The 16,217-nt window shown below is 34.6% G+C and overlaps 1 protein-coding gene across 2 annotated transcripts; it reads right to left on the minus strand.

Moving 5' to 3' along the window:
• Positions 1–143: 143 nt before the first annotated feature.
• On the minus strand, positions 144–15,920 carry LOC126771615 (sialin). 2 transcript variants are annotated; one of them, XM_050491599.1, is made up of 12 exons: positions 15,609–15,920; positions 11,398–11,609; positions 9,227–9,317; positions 8,413–8,561; positions 5,523–5,631; positions 4,389–4,555; positions 4,004–4,156; positions 3,457–3,589; positions 2,906–3,061; positions 2,480–2,565; positions 1,989–2,350; positions 144–1,891 (listed from the first exon to the last, which is right to left on the minus strand). In XM_050491599.1, the coding sequence occupies exons 1-11, from the start codon at positions 15,640–15,642 to the stop codon at positions 2,180–2,182; spliced, it is 1,461 nt and encodes a 486-aa protein (XP_050347556.1). In that variant the 5' UTR covers positions 15,643–15,920; the 3' UTR covers positions 144–1,891; positions 1,989–2,179. The 2 variants fall into 2 exon arrangements, with proteins under 2 accessions (XP_050347556.1, XP_050347555.1); XM_050491598.1 differs by having other exon boundaries at positions 5,523–5,670.
• Between the last annotated feature and the right edge of the window lie 297 nt (positions 15,921–16,217).

Genomic DNA, 16,217 nt, shown 5'->3' on the forward strand with positions numbered 1-16,217 from the left:
TTCATTAAGCAATTTTCTTAAATACTTTTTCTTAAATAACAAGAATATTATTTAAGAAAAAGTATAATTTCTTAATATATATTAATATCAAACTTTATATAAATAAATAAAAATGAACCAAACATCGATATTTTTAAGCATAGACTAAAATTGAATGCACCTTTCAACTGTCTATAAAACTGTCACTTAATAAGTTATTTTAAGTAAACTAAAAGCGTATTTTCACTATTGATACAAATTGTGCTTATTCTATCGAGGATTTTATTTTCGAGACAAATTCTTTTGGAAGCCTTGCATCTGCGACGAACGATATCAATTTGCTAGACGCAGGCGGTAAATAGCGAACAGTATGAAAGTGTGTCCACAGGGATTTTAGTATCTATTTCAAAAGCATTCGTTAGGTGGTAGAGTTGTGCATGCTTGTTGGGTAGGTACCACCCTCGTGGCTCATATTTCTTATAAATAAAAAAAAACTATAGCTAACATCAAATATATTTAAAAAAAGAAACGGAAGCGACATATTAAGTCCAGTCTCCAAAAAAAATCTTCAATGTTTTATAATTATGTAAGTACATAGACTAAAATAGAAGTTGATTAAATTCTCATTTGGCAGTCTTAGACAAATATTTAAAAAAAATACATTATAGCACATATATAAACTTGATTTCTAATAATATCAATTTTAATTTAAAATCATAGTGAGATTTTTATAGTTTTCAAATACTTCATAAAAAAAAGCCTTAAGAATTATTGCATTTACAAACTATGCTTTCACAGTACGGTAAAGTTTAAGTCTTAACGTGTCGCATTTATATGATAAGTACTAGAAAAATCACGTATAATCATAATGATTAACATTGATAATTTACAATTACATTGGGCCATATGGGCCATTTTTTTGTGTTTGACCCCTTAAATTAAAGCCAATATAGCAAATTACAATATAAAAAATATTTAGCATATAACTGTAACGTTTTACACAATTAAACTGATTATATATCATATAGTGTATAGTAGTATAATCAGATAATACAGGTTTATAATATTGTGCCGGCGAGGCCGCCGACGAATGCGCGAGCATACCCGCAGCCTCGTCAATTGCGGAGAGAAGGAACACCGTGGTGGTTTTAGTTGGTAGGAGTCCGACATAACCCTCCATCATTGAGATGGGAGATATCCATAAGGATTTCCCCACAAAAAAAAATATATTTAAAAAATTGTAATATATGTCACATAATTTAAAAGCGCTAAATTATCTATGGTTATGGCTAATTATCTATGATAACATCTTTGAAGAGATCATAAGGGTCTATGCCTGATAACGTCTTAATTGTCACAGCAATTAACACGTAAATGGTGGATAGTTAAATAAACGATACCAATGACATATATCAACCATAATACAAATATTATTAGTTATAGTCTAATTATTATTTTGTGCTATTATTATAAAGAAAGAAGCTTACATTCCATGGCTCACTTTTTACTTATTAGCTATGGCGTAGCTACCATAGAACAAGGCAGTACGTTGCACCAGGACCCCCTAATCTAAGGGGCCTTGGGGGCAACATAGCGAATTATGTTAACACTTATTTATTTCCATATTAGAAATACCAATTTTTTTCATATTCTTCTAATTTTCATCATGTAGAAATAAAATAAATTTTTCACGTCTTGACACGCAAAGAAACAGTTTACTTTAGAAAATGATATATATTTATACAAAAAGTACATTAAAAAATTAATTACGAATTTATCACATGGAAACCGGAGGCGTGGTCTTTATCAACTACGTCACAGCTTATTAGTGTTTTAATGACATATATGTCCGGATTCCTTACTTAGTCTTTACGGTACATAAAAACTTTATGTACTTGGATACCTACTACTACTGTCAGAATATATATATATATATATATATAGAAAGATATATATAAAAGATCTTTTATATATATATATATATATATATATAAAAGATTGTAGTTAACATAGTAATGTTCACATTTTACAATACCATAATAACGAGTGCATTTTTTTCTTTTTTATATTATTTTGCTATGCATTGTGCATGGTATATGCATTTGTTGAAGGTGAAATTAACTTTTGGATGTTTAACCATTGTTTTAAATTTAAACTATATAGCTGATTACATTACATTTAACAGCTTAGATTTTTTACCTCAAACACTTTCTTCGTTTTTCAACGGCTTACCCTCCGCTTTTTCAGCAACTTCCGGTACTTTGTTCCAAGGTTGTTCTTCGCCTGAACCGAAAATTGTGTAAACAACAATTTCCACTACGTACAAAGCAATCGTGACGAAGAATATAACACGCCACGCCGAAATTGTTTGCTGTAATTTAAAAAATATATATTTTATTGTCTAGTAAAATTCAATAATATTTTAATAAGCAAACTATGTAATAATATATATATCGATCTATCCGGCTCGAAGGATCAAATTTAACATTTCAAAACTTACATTGCCATGAGTTAAGATCCCCACAAAAATGGGTACGATGATTCCAGGGATCGTTGCAACGGTGTTGGTTATAGCCATTAGTGTGCCTAAAACAGAACACAGATCAAAATATTACTTAACTGATAGATTTACTTCTTGTTTAGTATTTAAAAAACAGTATTTTCTCTGTAGATAAAGTAATGATAACAACTATATTAAACTTTAAAAACAAAAATTACGAGTAAATATGTACTTTGAAAATTGTAATAAATACTAACAGCATAGAAACAAGCCTGCTTCTGAAATTACACGGGCGAACAATACAAAGTCACTAATTTAAGACCGGATGGCCCGAGCGCTACCGCCCATATTACTTATTAGTGCAACCCAAGCTTGATATTCGTCGATGGTCAACGGTCGGCTGTAACGTCACAGCTAGTTAGTTACCGGCGAAGTTCGGCGCGATGTCGATGTGGTTGGAGAGGAACCCGCAGAACATGCCGCCGATGGCCGTGACGCCGAGCGCCGTCAGCGCCACGGCGGCCGAGCGCTCGCAGCGCACGAAGCTCAGCGCCAGCAGGCAGCCGCCCGGCACCAGCGACGCTGCGACACACACCGTGCACTACGAGGCGCGCCCCGCCCCCTTACACTGACTTAGCTAAATACTACGCGATTGTTTTTTTTTTCGTTACAAATATTTGTTGTTTTAAGCCAATTGTGTATCAATGATAATGCATTATCAGAGTATCGTCAGTCCGTTTAAAAAAACATTTTAAAACATTGAAAGGAAGATCATTTATATATAAACCAAAATTTAAAAAAAAAGTCCTAAGATTGATCCTAATGAAACAGCCATTCTTAGTACAAATCCAGAAGTCTATTGACTCCTATTGAATTATTTTAATAGCCTTTGATAAATGTTTAAAAAGGAGAAAAAATAATTAATAACATAAAGATTCGAATGAACATGAATAAACTTTTCAAAATAACGATCTTACCGAACAATGTACCGATCTTCCTGGCGGTGGTGGTGGTGATGATCCCTTTACTGCGAAGCCAGTCCAGGCTTCGGCTCAGACCGATACTGAAGAACCAGAGCGAAAGAAAAGGCAGAGCTGTTGTTACCGCATTCTGAAATTCGTAAATCGCTAAGATTTAGTCTCAATTATTAATATTTGAACGACTTGTTTTTCTCTATAAGTTTATAATAATCATATTATGTTCGAAATTCCAAATTTCTTAGTAGTAATTCCCAGTTAAGCGATCTGTCACCTGATCTATTCAATCATTGCAGATTGCCTTCTCAAAGGACTTGTAGAGTAAGATATGAGTGCACCTGTATTCGTTATTAGCCATCGTGACTTAAATTCCATCAGGAATCATTACTACTATGTAATAAGAGAAGCGTATATTGTCACTAACATATTTAGAAAAATATGTCTTGATCAAGAAAACACACAAAAAAACTTTTTAGAGGTCATGCTGGACATTATACTGAAAATACTAAGCATTGACTTAATGTTACAAAGAATAAAATATATATACCTCAGTCATGTTGAACTTGAGTACTTGCTTCATATAGAATGGCAATTCTATGAGCAGCATGTACCAGCCCCAGTTAGAACACGCGTGCGCCACCAAGATAGCCAGGAAAGGCCCTGACGTGAATACTGCCTTCCACGGTACTGCCAACTTCTGCTAGAGAACAGCAATCTTTTTTACCCGAATGCATTCAAATTGGCAATTGTCTATTCGGAATGTAGATTTTATCGGGAAGAATAGGCAAGAATCAGGAGAAGAACAGGAGATAACAAGTAGTAAGTTCAGTTATCCTTAAAACGATTGAAAATCATCAAATAATAATTTTTAACTCATGCTTCAAACCTATTATGTAACACATGTAAAATGTATATAAATAATGGCGACTTACTTTATGCTCATGATCATTGGCCTTCCCACCCAGTGAGGTGACGATCATCTCCCTCTCCTCGACACTGATGAGCGGCTGTGTCTGCGGCGAGTCCTGCACCAGCCACACCCACAACACGCACCACGCACACGAAAGCCCGCCCATCACGTAGAACACGCTCTCCCATCCTACACACGAGAACCGAGCTTGAACTTGACTTGACTTGGACATACAAGGACCGAAAGATAGAAAGGACAGGAAATAAGATTTTATTTTCACTCATGGCTCACTCACCCTTCAAACCGGAGCACATCAATACTAAGTATTGCTGCTTGGCGGTAGAATATATAATGTGTGGTACTTATCCAGATGGATTTTATTTAAATTTAGATTATTAATTTTTATTATTTTAGTCAAATTTTAAAATAGTCCCTCCCGATTCCCACCCGACGCAAAGCTGCCCATAATGCAGGCCGCATTTCCGCGTTGTATGGCAATGGACAACCTTTGTGCCAAGTGTGACCCGGAGCGACTGTCAAATCCCCTCTCTCTAAGGCGACAGCCAATTTCCCTTATTAAACTGAGGGCATCCGACCCCCAACATCCCGACGTCTCAACCGCTAGTGGCACAAATAATCCAGATGGGTTTGCACAAAGCCCTACCGCCAAGTAATAAACAGTCAGTCATTTATTAACCACTTAAAGTAAAAACTGCCACTAGTTCGAAAAAGACAACGCCCAGACTGCTGAAGAACAGGGACAAGAAACGCAGGACGATTCGTCAGCATTGTCTATTAAAATATAACCGTAACAGCCTGTGAATGTCCCACTGCTGGGCTAAAGGCCTCCTCTCCTTTTTTTGATGAGAAGGTTTTGGAGCTTATTCCACCACGCTGCTCCAATGCGGGTTGGTAGAATTCACATGTGGCAGAATTTCAGTGAAATTAGACACATGCAGGTTTCCTCACGATGTTTTCCTTCACCGTAAAGCACGAGATGAATTATAATCACAAATTAAGCACATGAAAATTCAGTGGTGCGTGCCCGGGTTTGAACCCACGATCATCGGTTAAGATTCACGCGTTCTTACCACTGGGCCATCTCGTCATCTTCATCATCTTCATCATCTTAAAATATAAATGCAATTATAATTACCAAGTGTCGCGGTCAGAACTCCAGCCATCAGCATGGAGATGACAGTTCCAAGGGAGGTGCCGGCGTACACCAGCGCAGCCATCACACTGCGCTCGGCGGGCGGCGCCCACTTCGACAGCAGCACGTGCATCGCGGGGAATGTCACACCCTATACATATATGTAAAAATTATATTCAATAAGTATTTCAACTTACAGTACTTTATTCAATAAGACTTACTCTGACTATACTATAAGCTCCACATTTACCTTTCAAGACAATCATCAGATAAGCAAAAGAACTGAATAGTTATCACCAATTAAATACATTTACATACCTATGTTGGATATGTAAAATAAATAGCATATTTCATAATTTCATTGTATAATAATGCTTGACTGCCTCGTTGGTCTAGTGGCTAGATATAATGCCGAAGGTACCGGTCCTGGATTCGATCACCAGGTCTGGCCCGTAAAAAGTTGTTGAATTTTTTAATCAAAGATTCTCAGTAGCAGTCTAGAGACTGGAAGCTGGAAGTATATAAATTCTGATGCCGGTTGGCCGGAATGGCATTTCATCGGATTATGGGAGTGACTGAATACAGTGTACATCTGTAAAAACACACTAGTGCAGTATAATATATCCTGCGCAGTTGGCTTAGCGCACCCGAAGTCGGTCACTGCTGTCGAAATCAATTTAACGAATACTTACAACATCCTTTTTTCATGTATATTAATAATTGACTTATTATTGGAGTTTTAAAATCACATATAACTAATTAATCAATGGCTCGAAGTCATAATAATAGTACAATTCAGTGCAACATCGGTGGTAAGAGGTTTGTTCTAACTGGATATTTAAATAAATTATACTTTCATCTACATAACATAATCATAAATAAGATATATTATCAACAACAAAAATAATAAGACATACTAAAAATAATCAAGTACAATTTTTATTTCGTATACGTACGCGAATAAAATATCAATAAAAGTTATTTTCGGTAGAACGAAAGCTTTACGATTACGAAATTACACAAGGCTAGCACGTGCTACGACCGTGATGCCTGAAAATACATTTTATGTACAGCTGTATAAAGGACAATTTTGTAAAATAAATAAAAATATGTTTAATGCGTTATTTTAAAATATGCAATATTATTGTTTAAGAAATCGATTCATAATATTATAAACAAATATAATTATATATAGAAAAGGAGAATGGACTGTGGAAGTGACATGAGATGATGCAAGTGAGAAAGAAAGAGAGAGAAGTGAGAGTTAAAACAGAACGGTGAATCAGTATCTAACTAGATACAAAGATAAAGGAGAGGAAAATATATCATTAAAGAAATCATAGCGGATATTACGCGGAAGGTAGACAGGTAAGATTATTGGATTGCGCTCTGAGCGCACACTAGGACTTTTAACAACGATTGAGCAAGCGAACTAGCACAAAAGGCATCCTTTTTTTCGGACTGTATATTGCTGTTGGCCCTACTGGCCTCTACAGCGTCACCGGGCGGGATGGGCGAGTTAAACTCAGCCGGATGTTAGGAGCCACACGAGGGGCTCAAGAGAGACGGACGTCCAAAGGGTGCCTCCTGCGAGGCCGGACCTCGGCTTAGGACGCCGTTGAAATCGGGAGGGCAAAAAAAGGCATCCATGAACACCCAAAACAAGGCAAAGTTACGCCAGAGTATTTCAGTCATACGTCAACAGAAAAATCCGCGAAGATCGGCAAATGGCAGAATCGATACGATTCACCAAGTACGGAGGCAACCACATAAATGTTTTCCCAGATGTAAGCACCCTTCCATATGATTAGGAATACTAAATAAACTAATTATGTAAATTAAGGGCTCCCACACAAAACCGCGAATTCGCATCGCATCGCAAATATCTGCGAATTCGCACGAACGCACCGCAAGAATTTCCGATCTGCTTCGCATCGCACATTCCTGCGATATTACGACATCCTTGGTGACGCCATTTTAGTCCGCTCTGAGACAGCTTTAGAGAAAGACGCGCGGCGCCTGCGCCGCCTTCTTTGTTTATAAAAAAATGGCGGAATATGATATAGATTTTTTAATTTCTTTAATTGAGGAGCGTCCCGTCCTTTGGGACATAAGTGATGAACATTATAAAAATAAATTTATTAAGCAAGATGCGTGGAAGAGCGTCTGTGAAAGTTTGTTTCCAAATTTCCAAGACAAAGAAAACAGCGAAAAAACAAAACTTGGTAAGTACTTTTATCTCTACAACAATACAATCAATGCATATAAGTATAAATTAAATAGCGTGTGAGTTCATAATAGTCAGAGTTCATAATCGTAATAAATGGATGAACCAATAATCTTTTTGCGATCCATCTTAAGCTTCCTAAAAACACGTCCAGTACGGCTGACTACACTTGAAGGAATGGTCGCCCTACCAAACGGTTTGCCGCACTAAATCGTATCGCAGAAATTCGCATCGCAAGTTCCTGCGATGCGAATTCGCATCGCATCGCATCGCAGTTTTGTGTGGGAGCCCGTAAAACGTAAAAACTTGTAGCCAGTGTCACTCGGGATGTTAGGATTCTAAAGATACCGTGGGCCGTGTATGATTGTCTATTTGTCTTTGGTATTTTTTCTTAAACTAAACACTATTTACGTGTTCATTATCAGAGTTAACTGACCTCACTCACACGTAGCCTTGTGGCGGACTGTCTATACTAATCTTATAAAAGATATTGGGATGAGATCATAGACAATTTAGTTCTTTTGAATAATTGGACATATTCCAGCTATGTGTCCAGTCCGCGAAACATCACTCCAAACATTTTATAAAACTGGAGTTTCCTAATGCAAAGTTCATATTATTGAATTCTTAAACGATTAGAGTAATGTTTGAATAAATTAAACTTACCCCGCCGATCCCCTCGCCCACCCTCATGATGACCACTGCGACGTAGTGCGCCTCGGCCATGACGGGTGTGAGCAACGTGCATACCACATTGATGGTAACACTGAAGAACATCACCCATTTTGCAGAGAACAATTCCGCTATACGTCCACCTGTTTAAAAAAAATGGGTTTTCAAAATATAATTGATACGTACTTTAATTTAAATCAAAATACACTTACTTACTACTATTCTTTATTCCTACGATAACATTTGAATCGTCCTTTAACAAGATTAATTTAATTTTTTTAAATGATGAATTTATGATGATGATTAAGAATTTTATATTACCACTGATTCTAAAAGAAAATTCTATTGAGAAATACTACTAGTAGTAGTAAGACTGAAGGCAAGTCATTCATATATAACAGTTACATAATTTTTCAATTTTGAAAAATAATTTTGGTAAAACTCATACTCAGTAACAGTAACAGCCTGTGAATGTCCCACTGCTGGGCTAAGACCTCCTCTTCCTTTTGAGGAGAAGGTTTGGAGCTTATTCCACCATGCTGCTCCAATGCAGGTTGGTATAATTCACATATGGCATAATTTCAATGAAATTAGACACATGCAGGTTTCCTCACGATGTTTTCCTTCACCGTCAAGCACGAAATGAATTATAATCACAAATTAAGCACATGAAAATTCAGTGGTGCTTGCCCAGGTTTAAACCCACGATCGTCGGTTAAGATTCACGCGTTCTAACTACTAGGCCATCTCGGCTCATACTCACTCATACTCATTATCTAATAATTATGACTATTTTGGTTTGACTTACCAGGAATTTGTGAAATGAAGTATCCCCAGAAATAGCAGCTGAGAACGATGCCCTGAATTTCAGATGACCACAGAAAAGGTCCGTCTGCCTCCTAGAATCATAGTAAATATGTTAAATATACTAAATAATAAATGCCATGCCACTCTCCGCAACCAAATATGTGTTAATATTCGAATTTAAATTATACAATTCTTTCTAAAACATTAAAGAACCGATAAATTCCAAAACAATATTATATTAAAGCTAAATAATAGAATATTTTTGATAGCATAAAGCCTCTTTACTATATTCAAAAAAAGAATTATTTTTAAGTACAGACATATTGTTATTGAGACATATTATTAAGTATATGTCATCTTTATAGATTTAATTATCTGTTATTTATTTGATGAGTACGTACAATAACAATGGTACCTTATGTATTATGTCTTGAAGACAATTCTAATATCCGTAAGAAAAACGTTTTGCAATTTTTTTTTTTATAGGAACCGAACATGAATTTAATCAAATTTTAAAATTAATGTGTAAAATAAATTTAGGAAGATTTCATGATAATTTGGTCTTATTGAAATATGTAATTCTTAAACAATTTGTAAGAAGGTTAAATATCATTCCTCGCTAAACGAAATTTGTATTAATTTAAATCTTTGGAATCGTTCCAATAACTCAACAAAACGCCTTTGATATCAATCTATTAATAATTATTATTAGAAATTTATAATTATCTATGTAAACATAGAACCGATTTTTGAATTATCTGTCACCTTAAAATGAGTTTGACGTTTAGATAGTTCTTGTATAGAAAAAAAAATGTAAATTTTATCATCTGATAAAAATTGTGGTACAGGCGATTGGAAAATCGGCCCTCACTTTAAAATTATCGAAATATTATTATTACGGACAATATTTTTCACTTCTACATGGAGTACTGAATATTTATGACGCTTTATTTTCTTTTTTATACATATATATAATATCATCAGCTTTAGATATAGAAATATTAAACATGTTTTTTTTTATAATTCTCAAGACGTTCGTATATAGGGTTCTGTTTGGCTTCTTTATCCCAACTAATAAATGCGAAAGTCAGATTGTTTGTTTCTTACGCTTTCACGTCATTACTCCTAAATTGGTCAGCGGTATAGAAAAGACTACATAAAAACACCTGTAGCTCTCCCCTCTCGAAGCGCAAGTAAAGCCGGGGTGGAAACTAATTTTTAAAAACTTTTGTTCCAAATTTAAAATGCAAAATTAAAGAGCTATGATAATGTACTCAAGTATGTATTAGGACGCTTATAACCACGCTTTTATTATCATGTGGCCAGAAATACGCCCGTCAGTCTGTCTGTCTGTCAATTCCAGGACAACAAACGAACGTAAATTTAAACATTTTACGCCTGTTCTAAATTCTATAAAAAGATTTTACGTTTTAAGCACGAAATTTCCATTTGTTGAAAGCATATAAAAATCCCTTACGTACTTGAAGACTGTATGTTATTATTTATTTTTTATAACTATAAAAGTTTACAAAACGAATGCCAAAATGAAAACAGTGCGCGTCATGCACTGTTTTCATTGCTTTTCTGAAATTCTTGTGTTATTTTAAAAGCAGATTTTTCAGCTGTTAATTTTTGTTAATTTTTTTTCTCTTAAATCCTTCTAGTGAAATACTGAATACTTTTGCACTTATTTTATGAAAGCAATAATTTCGCAATTTTTTAACATTTTGTATATTTTTTATTAAATATATCAATCATCCAAATGTATCCTCAAATGATTACTTTCTTAAGTAAAATGTTGTTCAGTCCGTAAATGTTCTACTACTGAACCTTACTCAAATACGCGTGACAGCTTTTCGCCTGCCCCATTCCTCACGATGTGGTCTTTCACCACCGAACACGATATGAGTTACAAACACAAATTAAACACACGAAAATTCAGAAGTGCCTTTCCTGAACTCAGAATCATTATTAAGATTCTCGTCGTTTATTAACCACTGCACAGCATGTGCTGTGATGGCCCAGTACCACTCCTATGTAATACTACCAAAACCAAAGTTATTTGTCACCATAAATGATTCAAACGAAATACTCATACTATCTCAGCTTAAGGTCAACGTCATTTATTCAAAAAGAGACGTTTATTTGTAAAGAGATACATCAATTTCCCACCTTCGCACTAGTCGAATTACCCGTGGCGTCGCACTCCATATCTTCTGCTGGCGCGGTAAAGTTGTCCTCGAGCACATCGTGTACCGACGCCTTAATCGCGGTGTGGTTCAGCATGCCCACCATAGCGACAGACAAGTTGACCTTCAACCCGTACACTATCGCCATGCCGATAGAACCGAGGACCGCCAGGACATACCGCGCTGGTACGAATCCTGGAAACAACACAAAAATTTTCGTTGAAATAAAAATCTGTGTAGATTATAATTACAATGTTTCTTAATGCAATAAATATCGTAATATGTGTTTTTTTTATAAAATAGGAAGGCAGACGAGCATATGGGCCACCTGATGGTATGTGGTCACCAAACGCCCTTAGACATTGGCATTGTAAGAAATGTCAACCATCGCTTACATAGCCAATGCGCCACCAACCTTGGGAACTAAGTTTTTATGTCCTTTGTGCCTGTAATTACACTGGCTCACTCACCCTTCAAACCGGAACACAACAATAACAAGTACTGCTGGTTTGCGGTAGAATATCTGATGAGTGGGTAGTACCTACCCAGACGAGCTTGCACAAGGCTCTACTATCAGTAAACTACGTGTAACTACATGATATATTTTAACCATGTTACATTTTACCGAATTAGTACAAATTCAACGTAATTGTTTTTTTTATGACTTTTTTTTTATTTATAATATAGATAGGCAGATGGGTCACCTCATGATGAGTGGTCACCGCTGCACACAAACATTGGCGCCGAACGAAATAATAACCATTCCTTACATCACCAATGTGCCACCAACCTCGGGAACTAAGATGTTATGTCCCTTGTTTCCCTTGTGTAGTTACACTGGCTCACTCACCCTTCTAACCGATACACAACAATACTAAGTATTGCTGTTTGGCGGTAGAATATGTGATGAGCGAGTGGTATTTACCCAGACGGGCTTGCACAAATCCCTTCCACCAAGTAATATACCAAGTTTCATTTGTATACCTTTAGAACGATTGAGTAACATTTTTTTTACCGTAGCAAACATGTACCAATATCATAATTTTAAGATATTTTGAAGTAAATATAATGCATAGAGCGCGAACGAGAGATGACTGCCCTTGTTATCGATGACATGATTAGTAAAATGTTGGTCAACGGCCGTTATCAGAATATTTTTATACATTTAATATCAATGTTGTATCACTAATAATTGTAAAACTCGCCCCCTAAAAAGCGTATCAACAACAACGACATGAGCTAAACAGCCGCTGGATCATAAGATGTCACTTCTCCCCTTAGAAAGCGTCTTGCATTAACCGCCTTGCCAATTCATTGGCATATAACGAAGAATTATTTGTTTCTTTTATGCAATCAATAATACTATCGAAAAGCAAGCTATCGAGAAAAACATGACTAAAAAGAATGCTATCGAGAATTATTGTATCTAGCTAGATGAATATTATCCAGGATAGCATCGTAAATAATTTTTCAAGGAAAATTAACGAGATGAAAACCGTATTAGGTAAATCGGGAAAGTTATTAAGATTTGTAAGGAGCATAGCATACTAAGCCATACGCCTCGATTTTAGACTACAATTTATGCAATTATATCCATTCCAGTAAAACTTTGAATGTATATTTTTTTCAACTTTATCACTAAAGTACGACTTTAATAAATCAAACGAATAATAAATTTGATGTATTTTATCAAAATCATAACCCCCAAATCCAATGAAATCAGTTTAAATATTGTTAGGAATATGTCAAAACTATAAGAAGTACGAAAAATTGTCTACGATGTCATCTGGATCTTTTATAAGATTAAGAAGAAGTATTGACAGTCCGCCTCAAGGCCGCGTGTGAGCAAGGTCTGTCAGATAGCTCATCGACAATTGATACGTGAATAATATGTATTAAATTTACTGGTGGTAGGGCTTTGTGCAAGCCCGTCTGGGTAGGTACCACCCACTCATCAGATATTCTACCGCAAAACAGCAATACTTGATATTGTTGTGTTCCGGTTTGAAGGGTGAGTGAGCCAGTGTAATTACAGGCACAAGGGACATAAAATCTTAGTTCCCAAGGTTGGTGGCGCATTGGCTATAAGCGATGGTTGACATTTCTTACAATGCCAATGTCTAAGGGCGTTTGGTGACCACTTACCATCAGGTGGCCCATATGCTCGTCCACCTTCCTATTCTATAAAAATAAAAAAAATAAAAAAGGTGTATTAACAAAAACAAAAGACCAATAATACAATAATACAAATATTACTTGGCTACAGATATGAGAGTCATAGCCGTTCCGTCGCTTTGTCTCCTAAAGATTGTCAATTTTGTTAGGCTCAATCCTTATTACCGGCGGTTCATGTCCAAACAACCAACCACCGTGGATGGACCACGTTTGAATGGAACCGGTTTTCGTTAAAAGGTCATCAAAATATTCTAAAAGAATTTAAATTCAAAGGGCTAGTTGAAAGATGTGTGGAATGTTGAACGATGTACAGATTAATGATAAACTTTTTTATTATGCTCTATGCTTTTGAAATTGTAAAAATCAAAGTGGCACCTAATCATTTCTATTGATATTAGAAAAGAAGTTGAAATGCAGTACTCAAGTTGAGTAGAACAAGAAAATTTAACGATGAAAAGACTGTATGGTTAACGCCTCTTGCCTTCTCAGTTATACTTAGGACCATAAAAAATGTATACGTTAATTGTATAATTAATACACTTTTATTGGGATTATATACGTATGTATTTTTAAATCGTGTAGTAATTTAATAATTATGACTTATTTATAATACAATGGTATAAATTACAATTTTCTATATATTTTCCTTATTTACTAAGCAACGATCGATATATATATTCGTTTACGTAAGAAATTTTTCATTTAAAAACTTTGCTCACAGTTATATAGTACTCCCATTTCACCCCAAGAGAAGCTTTCAAAAGATTTTTCTTCTTTTAATTTCAGATAAAAATGTGTAGTAACGATATTACATTTTAGATAATTAATAGCCTTATAAATGGCCTTGCACGGTGTAACTAAGAAAAATTGTATATCTTGACTCTTGAGTATTCGAATTTCGAAAATTCTTATCTTTGTTTGAGGTACATTGTGTAGAGGTCGCATAACGACGAGGGTTGACAATAAAAATAAATGTTATACCTCGGTACTCTGAAATTACATCATTCATTCATACATTCATAATGCGTCAGCCAGCTTATACGCGTATGATTACTTAGCTAAAGTAAATTATTTTATGATTAATATTGACATTAACAAAATTATCTTATTTTGACTTCGATCCGCCCACTTGGATTCCTCGAGATTCGCAAATAAAACATCGGTGAGCATATAAGTAATAATTATATTACACCAGTTTCTTTATATATCCTTAAGTTATTTATGATGAAAATTATTTATTTACACTCCTTGCATTATAAAAAAATAATTAGAAAAAACTCGACCTCACTTTCATTCATAACGTACTTATCGCTTCATACTCGTTTCAGTCAAATGTTACATATACAAACGCACTCTAGCGCTGCTAAAAGATTAAAAACAATTTTAAAATTAAAAATTGAATTTCTTTTGATATTTCTTCCATATAAAATATAAGTAATAACTACGTATTTACAAAAGAAAAATTTAGGAAGTAATATTATAAACTATTTACCATTACCATTGTTTTAAAAGTTCATATACCTATAAAGTCTAGTGTAATTTTTAAATTTGGAATAAGACACGACACATATTGTCATACAATACTAATTGTTTCTTAATGTGTTACCGATTTTAATTATTACTTATACGTTGTAACCGATAATATTAAACTCGCAAGCTTGCTAAGCCGGAAAAATTAATAATAAACATTTCTGGTAACTTATTCTTAAAAATATATATTTTATTAATATGCTAAATCAAAAAATATACGCTTTACCTTAAATACCTTAAATACCTGTAGTAGTATAATAATCAAACAATCATGTATTTGGTGTTTTCTTTCCAAAATTAGAAAATTTAAACCAAAGTATTTCTACTACATATTACAACTATTAACATTACTTTATAAACCTTATTTTGTAGTTAATAGATAATTAAACTAAAAAAAAAAATGTTTAAATAAAATTTTAAAATTAAGCATATTTACGCAATATCTTCATAACGCAAATATCTTAACAAAAATAAACAAAAATTACTTACGTCCTAAAATATTCCCTTTTGCAGGCACATCCATTTTAACTAATTAAAATGATAGTTTACTTAATATAATTAACTAAATAGAATGAAACCAAAAACGCGTATGATGCCGTTGAAATAAGTCTCACGTATGAAGTTTGAGAAGTAACACGCAACGTTATGAAATCCTTTTTCCACTACTCTGTTTACTTTTATACTACAAGCGTGACCGGTGCAACGTGCGGACAAGCATGCACCCAAATTGTTTTATGATGTTCATGTGATTCGTCGCCCCCGTTTGAGCTTTCGCGCTCTTTCAAGGTGACCTTCAAAGCTGACAGGATCAATGATGCTTATTGTGAATTATCCTTTTCAAATTTCTTTTTACGTTACAAACCTAAAATAAATATTGTCCTCAAATAAAGACTAAAATATTTTGAAATAATAATCTGTTTGACTCTGTAGTGATTATTAATTCAATAGAATTCCATTAAGCCATGACATCTTTTATTCTTTTGAGTACCGTTGTTAGCTTTCTGCTTTCCTTGGAACGAACTTTCTATCTTCAATAAACTAATTCAGGCTATTATCAAGAGGTGGCGCTAAAATGTTGGTTTTTTTTTAAATAATTAA

Source organism: Nymphalis io, chromosome 11 (genome assembly GCF_905147045.1).
Source record: "Nymphalis io chromosome 11, ilAglIoxx1.1, whole genome shotgun sequence".
Lineage (NCBI taxonomy): Eukaryota > Metazoa > Arthropoda > Insecta > Lepidoptera > Nymphalidae > Nymphalis > Nymphalis io.